Below are 17,479 nucleotides of genomic sequence, written 5' to 3' on the forward strand. Positions count from 1 at the left end.
TTCGTGTTTAGGAGAGGAGTTGAATCTACGACTGTCAGTTCATTTAATGTATTCCATACGACACGCGCAGTCCTTAGAGTCTAATATCGATCCTTTCTTTTACTGTCTATGATCCTCGCTCACCTCCGGCGTGTTGTTGTTCCGCCATTTTGGGTGCTGCGTGTGACGTCACTACGTCAGGTGATGTTGACAGCTGCGAGCTCCGCCTACAGCCACGTCAATGTTTCAAATATCAGACAGAATGTCCGCTTATAATTATATATTAAATAAATATTGCGTTTTCACATCCTTAAAACACACAAGTGAGGAGTTTGCAACTGTTTAATTAATTTCATTCTCATGTTTTATTTCATTATAAACGCACAACAGTAAAGAAGCGAGCAGGACCAAATGCGCTGCTTAAAGCAGACTGGGGACGTTTGTGAAGGCCTTCCAAAAGACAGCAGCACATTTGCTCAAACCGTGTTCGAGTGAACATTCGAGGAAAGGATTGGGCCTCAGTTTAACCCTTTAACTGCGCGGCTGTCAGTCCGATTTCCCTGTTTCATGAAAACCACACCTCTCTATTTGCATTTCATAACAACACAAATGAGCCACTCGGGATCCAGTGTATCAGGGAATCATGTTCGCGCAAACGCGCGCACCACCGGACCTTTCCGTGTTTCGGACGTGCCGGTTCGCGCATTCGAAAGATCGTTACAGGAAACACAATTACCGAAAGGACTGGAGCACAACATTTTGGGACGAGGCCAGTGACGCGCTCACGTTCTGCGCAGTGATTGGCTGTGGAGCCCGGGAGGGCGTGGCGACAGCGACGGCGTGGGTTCGCCTGTGTGACACAATTACAACAACTTTAATCTTCTGGCGAACACAACTTTGAGATTGTTTGAATACGTTCAGTGTTTTTAAGTGTGCACGCGCCGCACGTCACATCAACACAGAGCCGCCGCGTCACAGTTTATTCCTGCAAAACAATGTGAGAGGACGCGGCGCTGGAGGGCCAGCTCACTTCTCACGGGGCTTTAGACGCTGAAGCGCGGTTTACTGGAGAAAAAGTTGGTGTTTATTGTGGCTTTTGGACGCACGGAGCTCGCCTTCCCTCGATTTCTCGGTGCGATTCCATGAAATCGTGCCGAGAGTCGCTCTCCGTCGCCGCCGCTCGACGCCTCAGCGCTGCTGGTGATGAGGAGGAGAAAATGGCGGCGGGAAAAGCGAGCGGACCCGAGGAGGACGCGCCGAAGCTGAGCGCGCAGGAGAGCGACGCCCTGACACGCGTCGACAGGTCGGAACCCGCGAGCGTCTTTTGAGTGCTTTTGATTGTTTCTGGCTGTGAGATGTGTGTGAGTTGATCCCGAGCCCTGTGTGTGTTCACAGCTCTCTGTTCGGATATCAGCGGCTTCGTGAAGATGGCGCCAGCTCGAAGGCCCTGCTCGTGAAGGTAAAGATGCGCGTTTGAATCAACGCATCGCACGAACACACACATCACAACACACACTTGCGGTGCAAAATGACAGAAAGTTCCACGGTTTCCGAGCTCGGGGCTGTGCGCGGTGTGGGCGGCGTCGCGTCCTTATTTTCTCCTCAGAGCCGCGCGGCTAACGCGCTTGATTTAACTCGTGCGTCGGCTCTGTGCGAGCTTCTGGACGCGTCTCCCATCACACAACCGCGCGATTCATTGGGCTCACAAACAGATAAACGCGACGTGTTCAGCAGCGCGTCCGTGTTTATTCTGTACGTTGGCTTGTTTGTAATCTTGCAGGCTTTATATCCCCGCTGGGGGACGCGTGGCGTTTATATCGCGTCTGTCAAACGGCTCAGTAATCGGTCGGTTTCACCGGGAGACGGTGGTTGTGTGCGGGGTAATGGCTGCTGGGGTCGGCCCAAGATGGCGGGAGGAGAGAGCGAGTTATAATGCAGAAAGAGACGCGAATAACGCAGCAGTATGTGCAGCCTCGCACGCGTCCAGCAGCAGCTCCCTCAGTAGTGTAGACACTAGCTGTAGTGTACACTAGAGAGTGGACGAACACTGAGGTCCTGCGGCTGATTTGAGTGAGATGCAGTGATGGACACTTCCTGTCTCTGGATAAACCAGCTGATGATGTACTGGTTCAGTTCTGAGGTCATCCTTGTGTCAGTTATCTGCTCTTATTCGGATGACCCTTGACCTCTGGTGTGAGCATTGAGGGGATAGTTCACTAAACATCATTCTGTGACACTTTCGTTTTTCAGTAGAAAGCAGAAAATTTAAGTTTGTTTATGTCTAAGAGTATGTAGTTTTGCATTGTGATGATAAAACAGTTCATTCAGTTTCATCTTTTGTGTTCCACTGAAGAAAGACGAACAGTTTTGAGAGAGATTGACATGAGAGAGAGTAAACGATGACAGAGTGATGTTTTTGGGTGAACTGTCCCTTTAAGCAAGCACCTCACACGGTTCCTTCATCCTCCTCTTCATCCTCATCCTCCTCTTCATCAGCAGTACTGAGCGTGTCTCGGGTGACAGACGTGTCCACCATTGCACCGTTCTGTCTGCAGTCTTTAATTAATGTAATTAGTGCGGTGGTTTGTCTGTGTGTTGATGTTTGAGAGTGAAACACAAGCAGATGAAGATGAAGCATCTGTGATGTTGTCAGCGTTGTGTGTTATACGGGGTGCTTGCGTCCCATGTTAATGTGTGTGGGACTGATCAATAACAGCTTTATAAGTGCTTTGTTCAGATGTTCGTGGCTCTCCGTCTCAGATCTCTGTGTTCATGTTGGCTTGATGCTCTGTTATCTTGCGATCTGCTTTTTATTTGAAATCGTCAGTCATCTGTATAATTCACGTAAAATAGAGAGGTGACACTTTCTTTGGTGTTCCTTGTTTATTTGTTAGTGTTAGAGAATAAATGAAAAGCTTTGAAGGCGAGTGAGTCCACTCCTGTCCAGCAGAGGGCGACTGAGAAACACAGAGCTGCTGATCTGTCATGTGTTGCTTTATGTCCGAACTGTTATGAATTATGACATTTTGATGCTCCAGCTGCTGTCTCTGTTTAGACAGTGATGTTTCTTAAAAGTGTTCCAAAGCTCATCAAACAGTGTCAACTTTTTTTTGCATATTTGATCCTTATCTTGGTTGTGCACTCGGTTCTCATTAGTTTGGATGAGCGTGATTTATACTGGTAATTAGTTCTTTATCTGACAAACACCTGAGTGGCAGTGGTAGGCTGTGTTCAGGGGAAAAAGGATTATGGACAAAAAATAAATAAATAAAAAAAAAACACTAAGCAATAGAACAAATAAATAAAATACAGCAAAGATACGAAAACTCCTCCGGTGTTTTTAAGGTGTTAAAACGGCAATTTTCAGGCACAGACATTTTTAAAGGTGACCTGTTACACCCCTCTCACATATAAAATAAGTCTCTGGTGTTCTCCGTGTGTATGTGATGTTTATCTCTAATACACCACAGACAATTTTTTTTAGCTTGAAATTTGTATTTTGTGTTTATCCCTTTAAATGCAAATGAGCTGGTGCTCCCGCCTCCCTTTCAGAAGAGGGCGGAGCTTCAAGAGCTCATGCTCAGGAGCAGACCACCGGTGTTACAGTTTAACTGGTGGAGACAGTGTTATTGACCTCATTGCTTTCATATTCAGTTTGTAAGTACCACATTCCTATTTACGATCACTCTGGAAGCACGTGAAGACAGCGTCAGTGGAAACCGCAGAGACAATAGTAGTTTTGTCTGGATGTTTGTGCATGAAGTGTTGGTATTGATCTATCTTTCAGAATCAATCTTTGCACTACTCCAGCGCTGACCGTCGTTTGTGAGGCAGTCCGAAGTCAAATGATTTTGCAGTATTTTTTCTGGGACATTTCCTCTGAAAGTGAAATGTAATCCGTGTCCTCAGCGGTGTATGGAGACTCCTGTGTTCATTGGTGCATCCCGAAACACACTTATAACGTCCCTCTAGCTCTGACCTCAGCAAGAGAACAGTAATGACGGACCCTGCTTCTCACTCGGGGGCGGGGCTATGCTAATAGTGCAGAGAGCATCACAAATGGGCGGGACTTTCCAGAGTATGACATCATCATAGAGAGAAATCTGGAACCGCTCGTTTGGAGACTGTTTATGATTTATTTGGATTTAAAAAACAATCTTTTTACTATTGTAGGCTGTTTGTTCACACACACACTGAGTTGTGTCTTTTTCACTTGCAAACACCTTATAACACTATTTTAAGTAAACAAATGTAAAATAACAGTGCATTTTTCACTGGATGAATTAAAGACAACTGCTTGAGGTTAGGAAAGTGATTCAGTCCAGAAAAGTGAGTGATTTCCTTTCCTTTTGTCGTTTAACATAAAAACACATATTAGACCTCTGTTCCTTAAAGACATGGTTCACAGATTCAGTTCACTGATACACGACTGTTTACACTCACTAAGGACATGACCAGCGACGTCTGCAGAGACTCCGAACACGGCATGTTGACCCTTTTTAGTTTGTCAGTTCAAATACAAGTCTTGAAAGAGAAATCAATATCATGCAGCACCTGCTGTGTGACGAGACTCTCGTGTGTGTGCAAGCGCTACGGATGAGTACACGTGTGCTCACACTCCCTCACACATACACACTCACTCACATGTGCACACACACACTCTCCCTCACGAGCACCCTCGCGCGCTCACTCGCACACAAACTCACACACACTCTCCCTCACACACGCGCACACACACTCTCTCTCTCCCTCACACGCACACACACTCACACACACATACACACACACTCTCTCCCTCACACACACACACACACACACTCTCTCTCTCTCTCTCTCTCTCTCTCTCTCACACGCACACTCACTTGCTCTCTCTCCCTCACACACACTCTCTCCCTCACACGCACACACTCCCTCACACGCACACACTCTCTCACGAGCACGCTCACTCACTCACTCATGCGCAAACTCACACACACACTCCCTCGCACGCAAAATTACACACTCACTCCCTCGCAAGCACACACTCACACACACTCACTCCCTCACGCACACACACACTCTCCCTCACACGCACACACTCTCTCTCTCTCTCTCTCTCTCTCTCTCTCTCTCTCTCTCCCTCACACGCGCACACACACTCTTTCCCTCGCACACACACACACACTCTCTTCCTCGCACACACACACACACTCTCTCTCTCCCTCACACGCACACACTCTCTCCCTCTCACACACACACTCTCTCCCTCTCACACACACACACACACACACACACTCTCTCCCTCACACACACACACTCTTTCCCTCACACACACACACACACACTCTCCCTCACGGGCACACACACACACACACACTCTCTCCCTCACACACACACACTCTTTCCCTCACACACACACACACACACTCTCCCTCACGGGCACACACACACACTCTCTCACTCCCTCACACACACACACTCTCCCTCACGGGCACACACACACACTCTCTCTCTCCCTCACACACACACACACACACACTCCCTCGCACGCAAAATTACACACTCACTCCCTCGCAAGCACACACTCACACACACTCACTCCCTCACGCACACACACACTCTCCCTCACACGCACACACTCTCTCTCTCTCTCTCTCTCTCTCTCTCTCTCTCCCTCACACGCGCACACACACTCTTTCCCTCGCACACACGCACACACTCTCTCCCTCGCACACACACACACACTCTCTCTCTCCCTCACACGCACACACTCTCTCCCTCTCACGCACACACTCTCTCCCTCTCACACACACACTCTCTCCCTCTCACACACACACTCTCTCCCTCACACACACACACACACACACACTCTCTCCCTCACACACACACACTCTTTCCCTCACACACACACACACACACTCTCCCTCACGGGCACACACACACACACTCTCTCACTCCCTCACACACACACACTCTCCCTCACGGGCACACACACACACTCTCTCTCTCCCTCGCACACACACACTCTCCCTCACGGGCACACACACACACTCTCTCACTCCCTCACACACACACACTCTCCCTCACGGGCACACACACACACTCTCTCTCTCCCTCACACACACACACACACACACACACTCTCTCCCTCACGGGCACACACACACACACTCTCTCACTCCCTCGCACACACACACTCTCCCTCACGGGCACACACACACACTCTCTCACTCCCTCACACACACACACTCTCCCTCACGGGCACACACACACACTCTCTCTCTCCCTCACACACACACACACACACACACACTCTCTCCCTCACGGGCACACACACACACACTCACAGCACTTGCTCTTATTGTTATGGATGTGTGTGTGCACATGTTTTTCTCGTGGTCAACAGGCTCAACGGAGGACGCTCTGAGTGTCCAGCCGAAGCAGCTTGAGGTCAGTCGTGGCTCGTGGGTCATGTTGGGTCAGCGGGTCGCACACTTCCTGTCGTGTGTGTGTGTGTTCAGCAGAACTGTAGTCAGTGCACCGTAACAGCGTCGTGCTCCGCGTCTCGTTACTGCTGCGATGTGAAGCTGGTTTGAGATCATGAGTGTATGTGTGTAACGTGTGCTCACACACACACCGCTCGGCCCGCTGACCTCTGGAGATCCTTGCTGACCGCAGCTCAGTGTGTGAACGTGCATGTGTAGGATTATATCTGGTGCGGTCACGAGCCAAACGTGATGTCATGTTCATATTCACTCTTTAAAGGGAAAGTTCACCCAAAATCTTAGTTCTTTATAGAACTGTTGATCAGAATTGCATTATTATATTCTTTATTATAATAGACCGTATAAAACAAACTCAGATGAACCGTATATTGTGGTAGTCTGTGTTTATTAGTCAGGTTGACTCAGTGAAAGCCGTTGAATGTGTTTATTCAGCGAGTGCTGTAGGTGTTTGCTTCAGTTCTTCTGCGAGGTGTGTTTGGTGACGCTCTTCACTCACAGATACACCACCATCACAGCTTCTGCCGAATCCTGGTTTAACTTCTGTTAGTGGTGAAGTCAGTGTGGTTTAGTTCTCAACGTTCTTCAGAGCATCATCTGTTTGGTGATCTACTGAAGAAAGTCAGTCCTGAAGATTTGATCAAGTACTTGGTAAAGAGTGTGTGTCAGTCTCAGACGATGGGAACCGGATCTATTACCCACCAGCAGCTTGTTGTTGTTGTTCATGGATGTTGAAACTGGTTCAGTTCCTCGTTCGTGTGTGGAGGTGTTGGCTGGATTGGTTCTGGTCACAGGGTTCATGACGAGAGGACATTGTGTCCTAAACCTCATCCAAGGAGCTTCCCAAAACTAAAAGTGTGTGAGCGAGGAGGAAGTCTGAGTGGTTAATCATGGGCAGGTGGTGATGCTCATTCTCGTGTGTGTGTGTGTGTGTGTGTGTTCAGTGTTGATGTTTGTTCAGACACGTGATTGGTCAGCTCTGAGCGGTGAAGTGGTGTCGTGAATTTAAGACCGTTAGTCTAAAGTGTCTGTTATCTTGTTTTACTGACGTCTGTCTGTTTAGGTGCTCGGAAGACTTAACTGTCCCTCTACTCTTGTTCTTGTAGAAGAATGATGTATTTATAATTGTTTTATTAATTTCTCTGGTGTGTGAGATGTAAACTCTGGTTGTGTTCGTCACACAGGCCGTGCGCTGCTACGAGTCTCTCATCCTGAAAGCAGAAGGAAAAGTGGATCCCGAGTTCTTCTGTCAGCTGGGTCACTTCAATCTCTTACTGGAGGATTATCCGAAAGGTGCGGAGGAGCGCTTCACACGCCTCGTGCTCTGAACCCATCCACACAAGCTCTGAGGAGCGCACCCTAACTCTGTCTTCTCTTGTGTTACAGCGTTATCAGCGTACCAGCGCTACTACAGTTTACAATCAGACTACTGGAAGGTGAGCAGTTCAAACAACCGTGTGTGTGTGTGTGTGTGTGTGTGACAGCACACTGATGTGGTCCTCACTCAGGTCCTGTGCTCAGCCTGATTAGTTTAGTAAGTGTGAGCATCATAAGAACAGAAGAGTGAACTCAGAGATTGGAGGAAGAAGAGTTAAATGTAAGTTCAGCTTCCATATCGGTCTGCTCTTCAGAGGTGGTGATGTAAAAGTGAGTGTGTGTGTGTGTGTGAGACTCTGTGTGTGTGTGTGCGAGACAGTGTGTGTGTGTGCGAGACGGTGTGTGTGTGTGTGCGAGACGGTGTGTGCGCGAGACGGTGTGTGTGTGCGTGAGACGGTGTGTGTGCGAGACGGTGTGTGTGAGACTGTGTGTGTGTGTGTGTGTGTGTGAGACTGTGTGTGTGTGTGTGTGTTGATCAGGGCTGGGCGAGAACGAGAATTATTGCGATTTAAAAAAAAATTATTGATAAAACTATAGCAATAGTTGGATAAATGTTTGATAAATTATGTTTATGCACCAAAAGCAGAAGGAAGTTAAATCTATGAATCCGTGATGTAGCTCATTTACTGTAGTGACACTAACTTCACCGTGGTATTGTGAGAGAGATTCATATCATGTTTTATATTATTAATGTTGACGTGTATTAACTGGTAAAGGAGTATTAGAATATAATTACAGTATTTTTTGTGAGTAAGCTAAGCTTTTTGTGCATTACAAAAATAATTCGACTCCTGTTTTTCATAGTTATTTAGAAAGCATAGTTAGATTTGTACCGTGGTATTGTGGTCCTGAATGTGGTTTTAACTGGTTTTCATGATCTAAATACACATTGCTGCTGTGGAAAACCAAGGGTTAATTTTAATAAAACACAAACAGTCAGAAGAATAATATCTCTTCATATAAAAATGAGGTTTTAGGATGTTTAGATCTTGCTGTTTTTGATACTGAACTTAAATGTAGATGTGACATTAACTCAAGCTCAGAAGCTCAAGTGATGCTAATATTGCAGCACTGTGCTGAAGAGACGAACACACACCTGTCTCATCATCTCAAACTCTCACTCATTAAAACATGCAGAAACTAACACATTCGTTTTATAAGAGATTTGTTTCGTTATGGTAAAATGAATAGAAAAAGCGTTTGACAATTAAGAAATAACTCTAAACACAGTTTGAAATAGTGTGATAATTTTGTGTCCCATTTTGGGGTTTTGGCGTGTGTTTAATCGGGTGTTCTCTCGGTCTGATGTGGACGTCTGATGATGTTTGCTCTGAATCTCTTCCTGCAGAATGCTAACTTCCTGTACGGCCTCGGGATGGTGTACTTCCATTACAATGCGTTTCAGTGGTGAGTGTCTGCACACGAGCTCGTCTGGAGAAACACACCGCTGTCGTTCTCGTGTAGCTGCTCGTGTGACGAGGTTAACGAGCTCAGAAGGGTGTCGGGGGGTGTTTGACGAGTGTTGTGTTTGGTCTCAGGGCGATCAAGGCGTTTCAGGAAGTGCTGTACATCGACCCCAGCTTCTCTCGCGCTAAAGAGATCCATCTGCGTCTCGGCCTGATGTTCAAAGTCAACACGGACTACGAGTCCAGCCTAAAGGTACGACACGAGCCTCTGTGTGTTTCTGTGATCTACATGGAAGCATCTATAAACTCTTATCTTCAGTCCGTCACCTGATGTGATCTCTGACATCTCTCTTAGACGGAGGACATCTGCTGTCAATCTAAACACCGTTACGCTTTACAGGAGACATTTACTATTAGATGAAGTTTTGTTGTTTCTGTCTCATGTCGTTCCTGGTAATGTGGGATGTGCTTTGACTGTCGTCTTGAGCTGAAGCTTCATCAGAAGTAGCTCAGTTTGCTGGATGTGTGTTTTTACTACACTCTTTGTTTTGGGTTGATGAACTGCAGCGTAAGCGCTCTTTACTGTTGTCATGTGTTCATCAGAGGTTAGGATGTGAGTCTGGTAATGATCTGCTCGTCTCCTGTGTGTCCACAGCACTTTCAGCTGGCGCTCATCGACTCCAATCACTGCTCTTCATCCAAAGCTGAGAGTAAGTACAGCACACTTCTCCAGATGATGTCACGTTACACACGGAGTGAACACACGCACACACACACACACACACACACGTCACGTGGAGACACTGAGTAGATACTGCCATCAGTTACAGGACACATGCGCTTAGAATTATTATTATTATTATTAATAGTAGTAGTGTTGAAAAGTGAAAGTGAAGTGTGTCCCATATTTAGGAGAAAGTGCTGCTGTTTACTGTGATCAGACAAACCATTGTCTCCTAAAAACCCCACAGATGACTTCACATCATCACTTCTTTTTGCTCTTATTTCCTGTGACTGGTTGCCTTGGAAACACCAAAGCATCAGCTGCTGACATAGTTGTGATTCTCTCTCTCACACACACATACACTTTCTCTCTCACACACACACACACACACTTTCTCTCTCTCTCTCTCTCTCTCACACACACACACACACACACTTTCTCTCTCTCTCTCTCTCTCTCACACACACATACACTTTCTCTCTCACACACACACACACACACACACACACACTTTCTCTCTCTCTCTCTCTCTCTCACACACACACACACACACACACACACACACACACACACACACTTTCTCTCTCTGTCTCTCTCACACACACACACTCTCTCTCTCTCACTCACACACACACACTCTCTCTCTCTCACTCACACACACACACTCTCTCTCTCTCACACACACTCTCTCTCTCTCACACAAGCCCCTTTCACACTGCACGTCGGACCCGCAATATTCCCGTAACATTGCCTGGTCGCCTTCTGTGTGAAAGCAACCACGTCCCGGAATTGATTACCGAATCGAACCCGGGTCGGGGACCTAGTAACATTGCGGTAATCGATCCGGAACGAGCGCTGTGTGAACAAAAGCCAGATCTAATTCCGTATCGAAGATAACGCGCGACTCTTTTTCCGGCTGTTTTGAAGGAAGATCAACATTCGCGACGAAAACATATGTGCAAACTGTAATGAAGCAGAGATCAGTTAGTTCCTCACTTTCCGCGCTGACGCAGAGATCGCTTGCTTGCTTCAGTTAAAGTATAACGTGCCAAGCTTTGTCGACTCGTACATTACACGTCACGCGCTGATGTCACGTGTCGTTACGGGATCTTCAGGGGTTGTGTGTGAAAGCACGCACATATACCGGGTCATCACTGGCAGTGTGAAAGTGCCAAATCTAGCAACCAGGGAACAATTACAGGAACACTTTACCCCTGTTTTTGCCGGAATGGCAGTGTGAAAGGGGCTACACACACACACACACTCACTCTCTCTCACACACACACACACTCTCTCTCTCACAAACACTCTCTCTCACACACACACTCTCTCTCTCACACACTCTCACACACACACGCTCGTCCAGGGGCATTAGAGCCGTCTCACCTGCGTGTCATTCACTGGTCAAGGGAAGATGTTTCTCACGATCGTCTCCATCAGAATCATTCTAATAGAAGATGTTCTGTTCTGAATGTGCTGCTGATTGTTGTCTCTGTCTGTGTTTGTTTGTAGTTCAGTTCCACATCGCGCATCTATACGAGATTCAGGTGAGTCCTCTATTAAAGTCTCTTTCTTGCGCTGACCGCACACATGACTCAGTTCTGCTTGTAACTGATGGTCAAGCATGAGATCGTGTTCGGCTCGTGTTACCATAGCAACGGGAGAGGGGTGTCACATGACCGGAAACATGTGTCGAGTCGAGTGTTGTTTGAGTGTGTGTAGATGTCAGAGACTCGGCGTGGTGTTCACGGTCACTGATGAAGGTCCTGTCTGCTTGTGTCCCGTCACAGAAGAGATACCGCGCAGCTAAAGAGGCGTACGAGAGTCTCCTGCAGACGGAGGACTTACCTGCGCAGGTGAAGGCGGTCACCCTACAGCAGCTGGGTAAGAACACACACGAGCCTCCTAATATCCACAGACCGCTTCTGTGACGTCTGGAACAAGTGTTTGATCATGTAAATCTGGGAGCTTGACCGATGCAGGAAGGGCCTGACAAAACGATCCTCAGAGCTGTTTATCTGGAGCACAGTCTTCTGTGACGCATGACCAGCAGTTCATTCACCCACGAGTCGAGAAGGTCGTTTGCTTGTGAACTCAAACTGCTTTAACAAAAACATGTGGTTGTAGATGCCCCACTGAACTCTGGTTAGAGGAAGGAGTCTGTGGAGATGAGCCGTATGTGGTTCGTTCTGTCTGAAGTGTCTGTGTCTGTCAGGCTGGATGCATCATACGGTCGAGCAGCTGGGAGATAAAGCTAATAAAGACAGCTACGCCATCCAGTGTCTCCAGAAATCCCTGGAAGCCGATCCGAGCTCGGGTCAGTCCTGGTACTTCCTCGGCAGGTCAGTCACACGTCTGTCTGCACACGCGTGTTCTCCCGGGCGGCTGTGACACATGCTCTTACACACATGAGGTCTGTTTGTCTGTGCAGGTGCTACTCCAGTATTGGGAAGGTCCAGGATGCATTCGTCTCATACAGACAGTCCATCGATAAATCAGAGGCCAGCGCAGACACGTGGTGCTCCATCGGGTGCGTATCCGTCTAAACCTGCAGACACTCACACATGATCAGTCTTCGGGCATCATTACTAGCCCTCGAGACGCTTCTGAAGATGAACAGCTCTTGCAGTCGTGGTCTATATGTGGCACGTGTCTCCAGCAGAGAGTTTGGTGTGCTTTACTCCATCTGTGAGGATCGGAGACTAATTTAAGTCACTGTTCTCTGAACATGTTCTGCTGTGTTTCTCAACGCATCACATCTGGTGGATTATAAAGAGTTTGCTGTTCTTTTAAAATGGTTCTTGTGTTTTAATTGCGCTGGATGCTGAACGGTGACGCCTCTGTGTGTGTGTGTGTGTGTGTGTGTGTGTGTGTGTGTGCGTGTTTGCTCTGGCAGAGTGCTGTACCAGCAGCAGAACCAGCCCATGGACGCTCTGCAGGCGTATATCTGTGCTGTGCAGCTGGATCACAGTCACGCCGCCGCCTGGATGGACCTGGGCACGCTCTACGAGTCCTGCAACCAGCCGCAGGACGCCATCAAGTGCTACGTCAACGCCACGCGCAGCAGAACCTGCAGCAACACACCTGCGCTGGCGGCACGCATCAAATACCTGCAGGTGAGAGCCACACACACCTGTCCTGACGAGCCGTGCGCTCCTCTGTCTGTGGGTCACCCTACCTGTTGCATTTGTTCTGAATATCTTCAGTTATTTGTGTCTCAGTCAGATTTCTTTCACCTCATTCCTGGTGTGTGTGCGTGAGTCTCTGGAGCTAGAAGGCCTCCCTAAATCTAGACTGGTTTAACATCAGGCCGCACTGCTCTGTGTTTGAACTGTTCCTCCGCAGCTCCTCAGATGGCTGTTTACATGTCTTTCTCACGCGTTTTCATCCTAGGCTCAGTTCTGTAACCTCCAACACAATAGTCTACAGAGTAAAAGTAAAATGCTTCCTAGTATTGAGGAAGCCTGGAGCCTCCCAATCCCAGCAGAGCTAACGTCCAGACAGGGTGTCCAGAGCACAGGCCAGCAGGTGAGACCAGATAGACACACACGCTTGACCTCTGACCCTTAGAGTGCCCCTGCACACACACACACACACACAGCTGGTGAAACCACGCTCCTGCTCGTTGCTGCACAGTAAGGGTTAAGCTGAACATGTCTATGTGGGTATTGGAAGTGTTTTGGGAGTCCTTCTGTAAAGCATGTGTTTTCGACAGCGAGCGAACAGTAGCGTGGTTTTTTCAGCGCTTCAGTAGTGTAGCTCCACACAAACACACTCCTGGGTCAAACATGTGCTCCAGTTGGCTGAAGGTTCGAGCGCCTCGTCCTGCTGTTTTCACCCAGAGGTGTGTTTGTGCTGGACTCATGTGCCTCTAGTTCCTCAAACACTGACACAGTCCGGCTGGAGTAGTTCCTAGTGTGTGTGTGTGTGTGTGTGTGTGTGTGTGTGTGTGTTCATGACTCAGTACAATGAGACGTGTTTCTCTCATTGATACTGAAGCTCTCGCTCATAATAAATGTTTTATGTTTCTGCATCTTTTTTCTCAGTTCATTTGTTGTTCTTGTTTTGGGGTTCAGCGGGACATGTGCTAACAGCTCTTATATCAGCCAGGTCTTCAGCACAGGTGGTGTGTGTGTGTGTGTGTGTGTGTGTTAAGAGGTTGTGTTCATCGATAGACAGCGTCTCGAAGGTCAGTCTCGTCCTCTAGCGCCACCAACAGCTCAGATTCTTACATGTTTTGACCAATAAATTATGAACTGAGGAATGGATCCTCTTCAGATTGTTAGGTGATGTAACTTTAAAAGCTTTCAAATTTTTTCTTAAACCGTTTAGGAAGATGACAAAACAGTCAGAGCTGTATCCATGTATATTGACCTGATATCTGTATTATTGAAACGATGCTCTGCGTGTAGTTTAATCCAGTTATACCAAACTTTTTTTGATCAGAATCACTTTACGTGTTTTATTCTCTGAACGACACACAACGGCTCATAAACACAGGGCTTTGTTAACGGTTCTGTGGATACACTTTTCAACTGAATATGATCTGAACAGACGAGCTTTAGAAGGCCTCAGGTAAAGCCCTCAAGCGTGAAAAGGTTGTATATCGCGGTTTATATCGCAGCTCTGTTCCTCAGCTGACCGCTGCTTGTACAGAGAGATGTTAAACATGAGCAGATTGATCACGCTTCGTGTTAGTGTCATCTCTCTCTTCACTGGTGTAGATGTTCTGTCTCTTCACGTCTCTCTCAGGCGTGTAAAGCTCAGCCCGGGTCATCAGGCTCCGGTCAGTCTCTGCCCCCCCACGTCAGTCCGCTGGATCAGGCTGATGGTCAGTCCAGTCCAGCCAAGAGGAAGAGGACCGCCAGCCCTGCCAAGGTGTGTGCTGCTCTTCCTCCGGTCAGCACGCGGCTGATGTAGTGACCGCAGTAATAAACGCATCTGTGTGTCTCCTCTCCTCAGAGTTCTGCAGAGTCTTGGACACACAGTTCAGCACATCCTCCGACGCCGAGCTGTATCCTGTCTCCTCAGAAGCTGCAGGTGAGAGCATCAACACCTCACCATGAGTCCTGAGCTTCATTACTGCCTGGAGACTCTGATTGGCCGGCTCAGGTGTGTTGTGATTGGCCGGCTCAGGTGTGTTGTGATTGGCTGGCTCAGACTCTGAAGCTGACCTTCTGATGTCACATCATGAGCATTATTGAGCTGTTTTGAGTAGATGACCTTTATTGTGAACACTGAAGATCATTGTCAGTGGTTTTAATAGGGCTGGTATCGAGTTTGATACTTTAGGCTTTGTTTACACTAAAAACAATCCTCATCCATACTGGCATTTCAGAAAAGATCTCTATCCACACTAGATGACCAAAAACATACCAAAACTAACATACGTGACCCTTCATACACACTAGCATCATGCTACACAAGATTCATGCTTCGCTTTTACTCAGAACTCATTTTAAAGCATCAGTGAGTGTTTGTAATGACTTCCGATTGTGATCTAATTAGGGTTTTGGTTATATAATATTGCTGAAGTATATTATTTGTAGCCTTTTAAATCAAGCTAATCGCTACACATGTGTAGCATTTCTCTTGTAAACACTGTATTATGAAAATAGGATCTCATGAAAATCACATTCAGATCTTCTGCTGTTGTAATGTTGTGTTTATTAGCTTCATGTTTTCTGTAGAAATGTAGTTTCTGGGTTTCTTATGTACAGAGCTGGGCGGGTCATGAACCTGTGATATATGATTGACAGATGAGCAACGAATCAGTCAGAGAAAGCACAGCTAATGCTCATCAGTAAATCACTGGAAAATTAATAAAAATTATGATTCTAATCTGTGTTTTAAAATGAAACCCATCAGTGTAAACGAAGCCTAAAAGATTCAAATGGTTTGCACTGATTAGTTTGTTCCATTGTGCAGTGACGAGTCTGAGTCAATAAAAACATTCATAAAAATATATATTATCTTATTTGTGCCGTGTCTCGATTAAAAAAACTTATTCTAATTAATTAGAGGCTTTGTAGTTAATTAATCGAAATTAATCGCATTTTAATCGTATATAAATATTTGACCTGAGAACAGTGAGAAGTATTTTTTTTTTCACATGGATTTATAGTATACCATTGAATAATGACTGAAAGTTTAAGCAACAAAATATTGTTTATTTTTGTTCAGCCAAGTCTAGCAGACCAGTGCAATTTTTGCCATGAAGTGTAACAATAGCATATTTAGAAACAATTCAGAAATAGTACATTTCAGAAATTCAGGAAGCTTATAGGTGCTGGAACCTTCTGTAAAGTGTTTTTTAAGTAAAACACAATACTGTCAATTACATTCAGAACATTGGAAACACTGACTATTAGAAAACATCTCTCTGTTGCTTCAGAGGCCATAACATACTAAGTCCAACTCTCAATAACCTTGGCCAAAACAATAAAGAGTTCAACATAAACTGTTGCACCAATTAACGCGTTACAGTACCGGCCCTAAATCTTATTAAAACTGATTTAATAAAATTGGTGTCGAAAGAGTTAAGGAACCGGTATTGAAGTCATGGTATGTGTATTTAAATGTTAATGATGTGTTTAATCGGCTGGTCATTGTGTTGTTCTGCTCAGTTGCTGGAGCAGTTGCGAGCGAACCGGTCGAGTCTGAATCCGCTTCAGCTGCAGGTGTTGGAGCAGACGGAGGCTCAGCTGTCCGCCGTGCACCAGGTACATCAGACCAGACGTCCTCTAACTCACTGTCTGCTCAAGACTGCGGTGACACTGTGATTACAAGTTGTGTGTTTGACTTCCTAAATTTACAGTTGGTTGTAATTTTGACCTGCAGATGAGGCCAAACTCTTCTGGGCAAACACGACCCACGCTCCCCAACGGCCCTTCACTGCCTGCTCACGCTGTTCCTCGCGGCTCGGCTTGCATCGCTCAGACGTTGTCCAACGGGCCGCTTCCTCCTGGTCCCCGCTCCGGCCCACAGCCCTCTTCAGTCGGCAATAATCACACGCCGGGAGCCAGAGCGAACGGAGACGTGCCTTACCTGCATCCCAACACACTACCTCACAACTGCACAAGCCCAGGAGACACCAGGAAGAGCCAGCATCTCAACTCCGCTCAGGTCCGCTTCTGCTGATTAATGTACTCTAAACTGAGTTTGACAGAATAGAAATAACCTGTATTCATGCCCCTGCCTCGTTCGGGTCGTTCACTCCTTTCAGAGATCATGATCTGCTCCGAGAGTCAGAGACACAGCTAAACATGTGTCTGAATGAAGCCGGTCTCGAGCTCTCGAGTGTTGTGCTGTGATCCACGAGAGCAGATGTCTTTGTCAAGAAGATCTTAGGCTCATTCCCTTATTAATGTGTTCAATTATTATGATTCCTCTTAGACGGCCTATTATAATTTGGCTATTATCAAATTGCTTTGCTATTTCACTTCAGCATCTCACTTCACACACACACACACACACACACACACACACACACGCACACACACACACTTGCA

The 17,479-nt window shown here is 46.8% G+C and overlaps 1 protein-coding gene across 3 annotated transcripts in view; it reads left to right on the forward strand.

Annotated features, from left to right (window-relative positions):
- Window positions 1-786: 786 nt before the first annotated feature.
- LOC113050117 (lysine-specific demethylase 6A-like) overlaps window positions 787-17,479 on the forward strand; it is a 23,177-nt gene continuing 6,484 nt past the window's right edge. For 2 of the 3 annotated variants that reach the window (XM_026212808.1, XM_026212809.1), the window contains exons 1-17: window positions 787-1,282; window positions 1,375-1,438; window positions 7,646-7,754; window positions 7,848-7,897; window positions 9,187-9,245; window positions 9,377-9,497; window positions 9,900-9,954; window positions 11,481-11,515; window positions 11,759-11,852; window positions 12,184-12,310; window positions 12,400-12,498; window positions 12,865-13,084; window positions 13,362-13,496; window positions 14,721-14,846; window positions 14,931-15,008; window positions 16,595-16,690; window positions 16,809-17,093. In XM_026212808.1, the coding sequence (XP_026068593.1) occupies window positions 1,122-1,282; window positions 1,375-1,438; window positions 7,646-7,754; window positions 7,848-7,897; window positions 9,187-9,245; window positions 9,377-9,497; window positions 9,900-9,954; window positions 11,481-11,515; window positions 11,759-11,852; window positions 12,184-12,310; window positions 12,400-12,498; window positions 12,865-13,084; window positions 13,362-13,496; window positions 14,721-14,846; window positions 14,931-15,008; window positions 16,595-16,690; window positions 16,809-17,093 (1,914 nt within the window). In that variant the 5' untranslated portion in view covers window positions 787-1,121. The remainder of the gene's footprint in view (window positions 1,283-1,374; window positions 1,439-7,645; window positions 7,755-7,847; window positions 7,898-9,186; window positions 9,246-9,376; window positions 9,498-9,899; window positions 9,955-11,480; window positions 11,516-11,758; window positions 11,853-12,183; window positions 12,311-12,399; window positions 12,499-12,864; window positions 13,085-13,361; window positions 13,497-14,720; window positions 14,847-14,930; window positions 15,009-16,594; window positions 16,691-16,808; window positions 17,094-17,479) is intronic. The other variant, XM_026212810.1, reaches the window with a different exon arrangement.

The sequence above is a fragment of the Carassius auratus genome, chromosome 31 (assembly GCF_003368295.1).
Source record: "Carassius auratus strain Wakin chromosome 31, ASM336829v1, whole genome shotgun sequence".
Classification (NCBI taxonomy): Eukaryota; Metazoa; Chordata; class Actinopteri; order Cypriniformes; family Cyprinidae; genus Carassius; species Carassius auratus.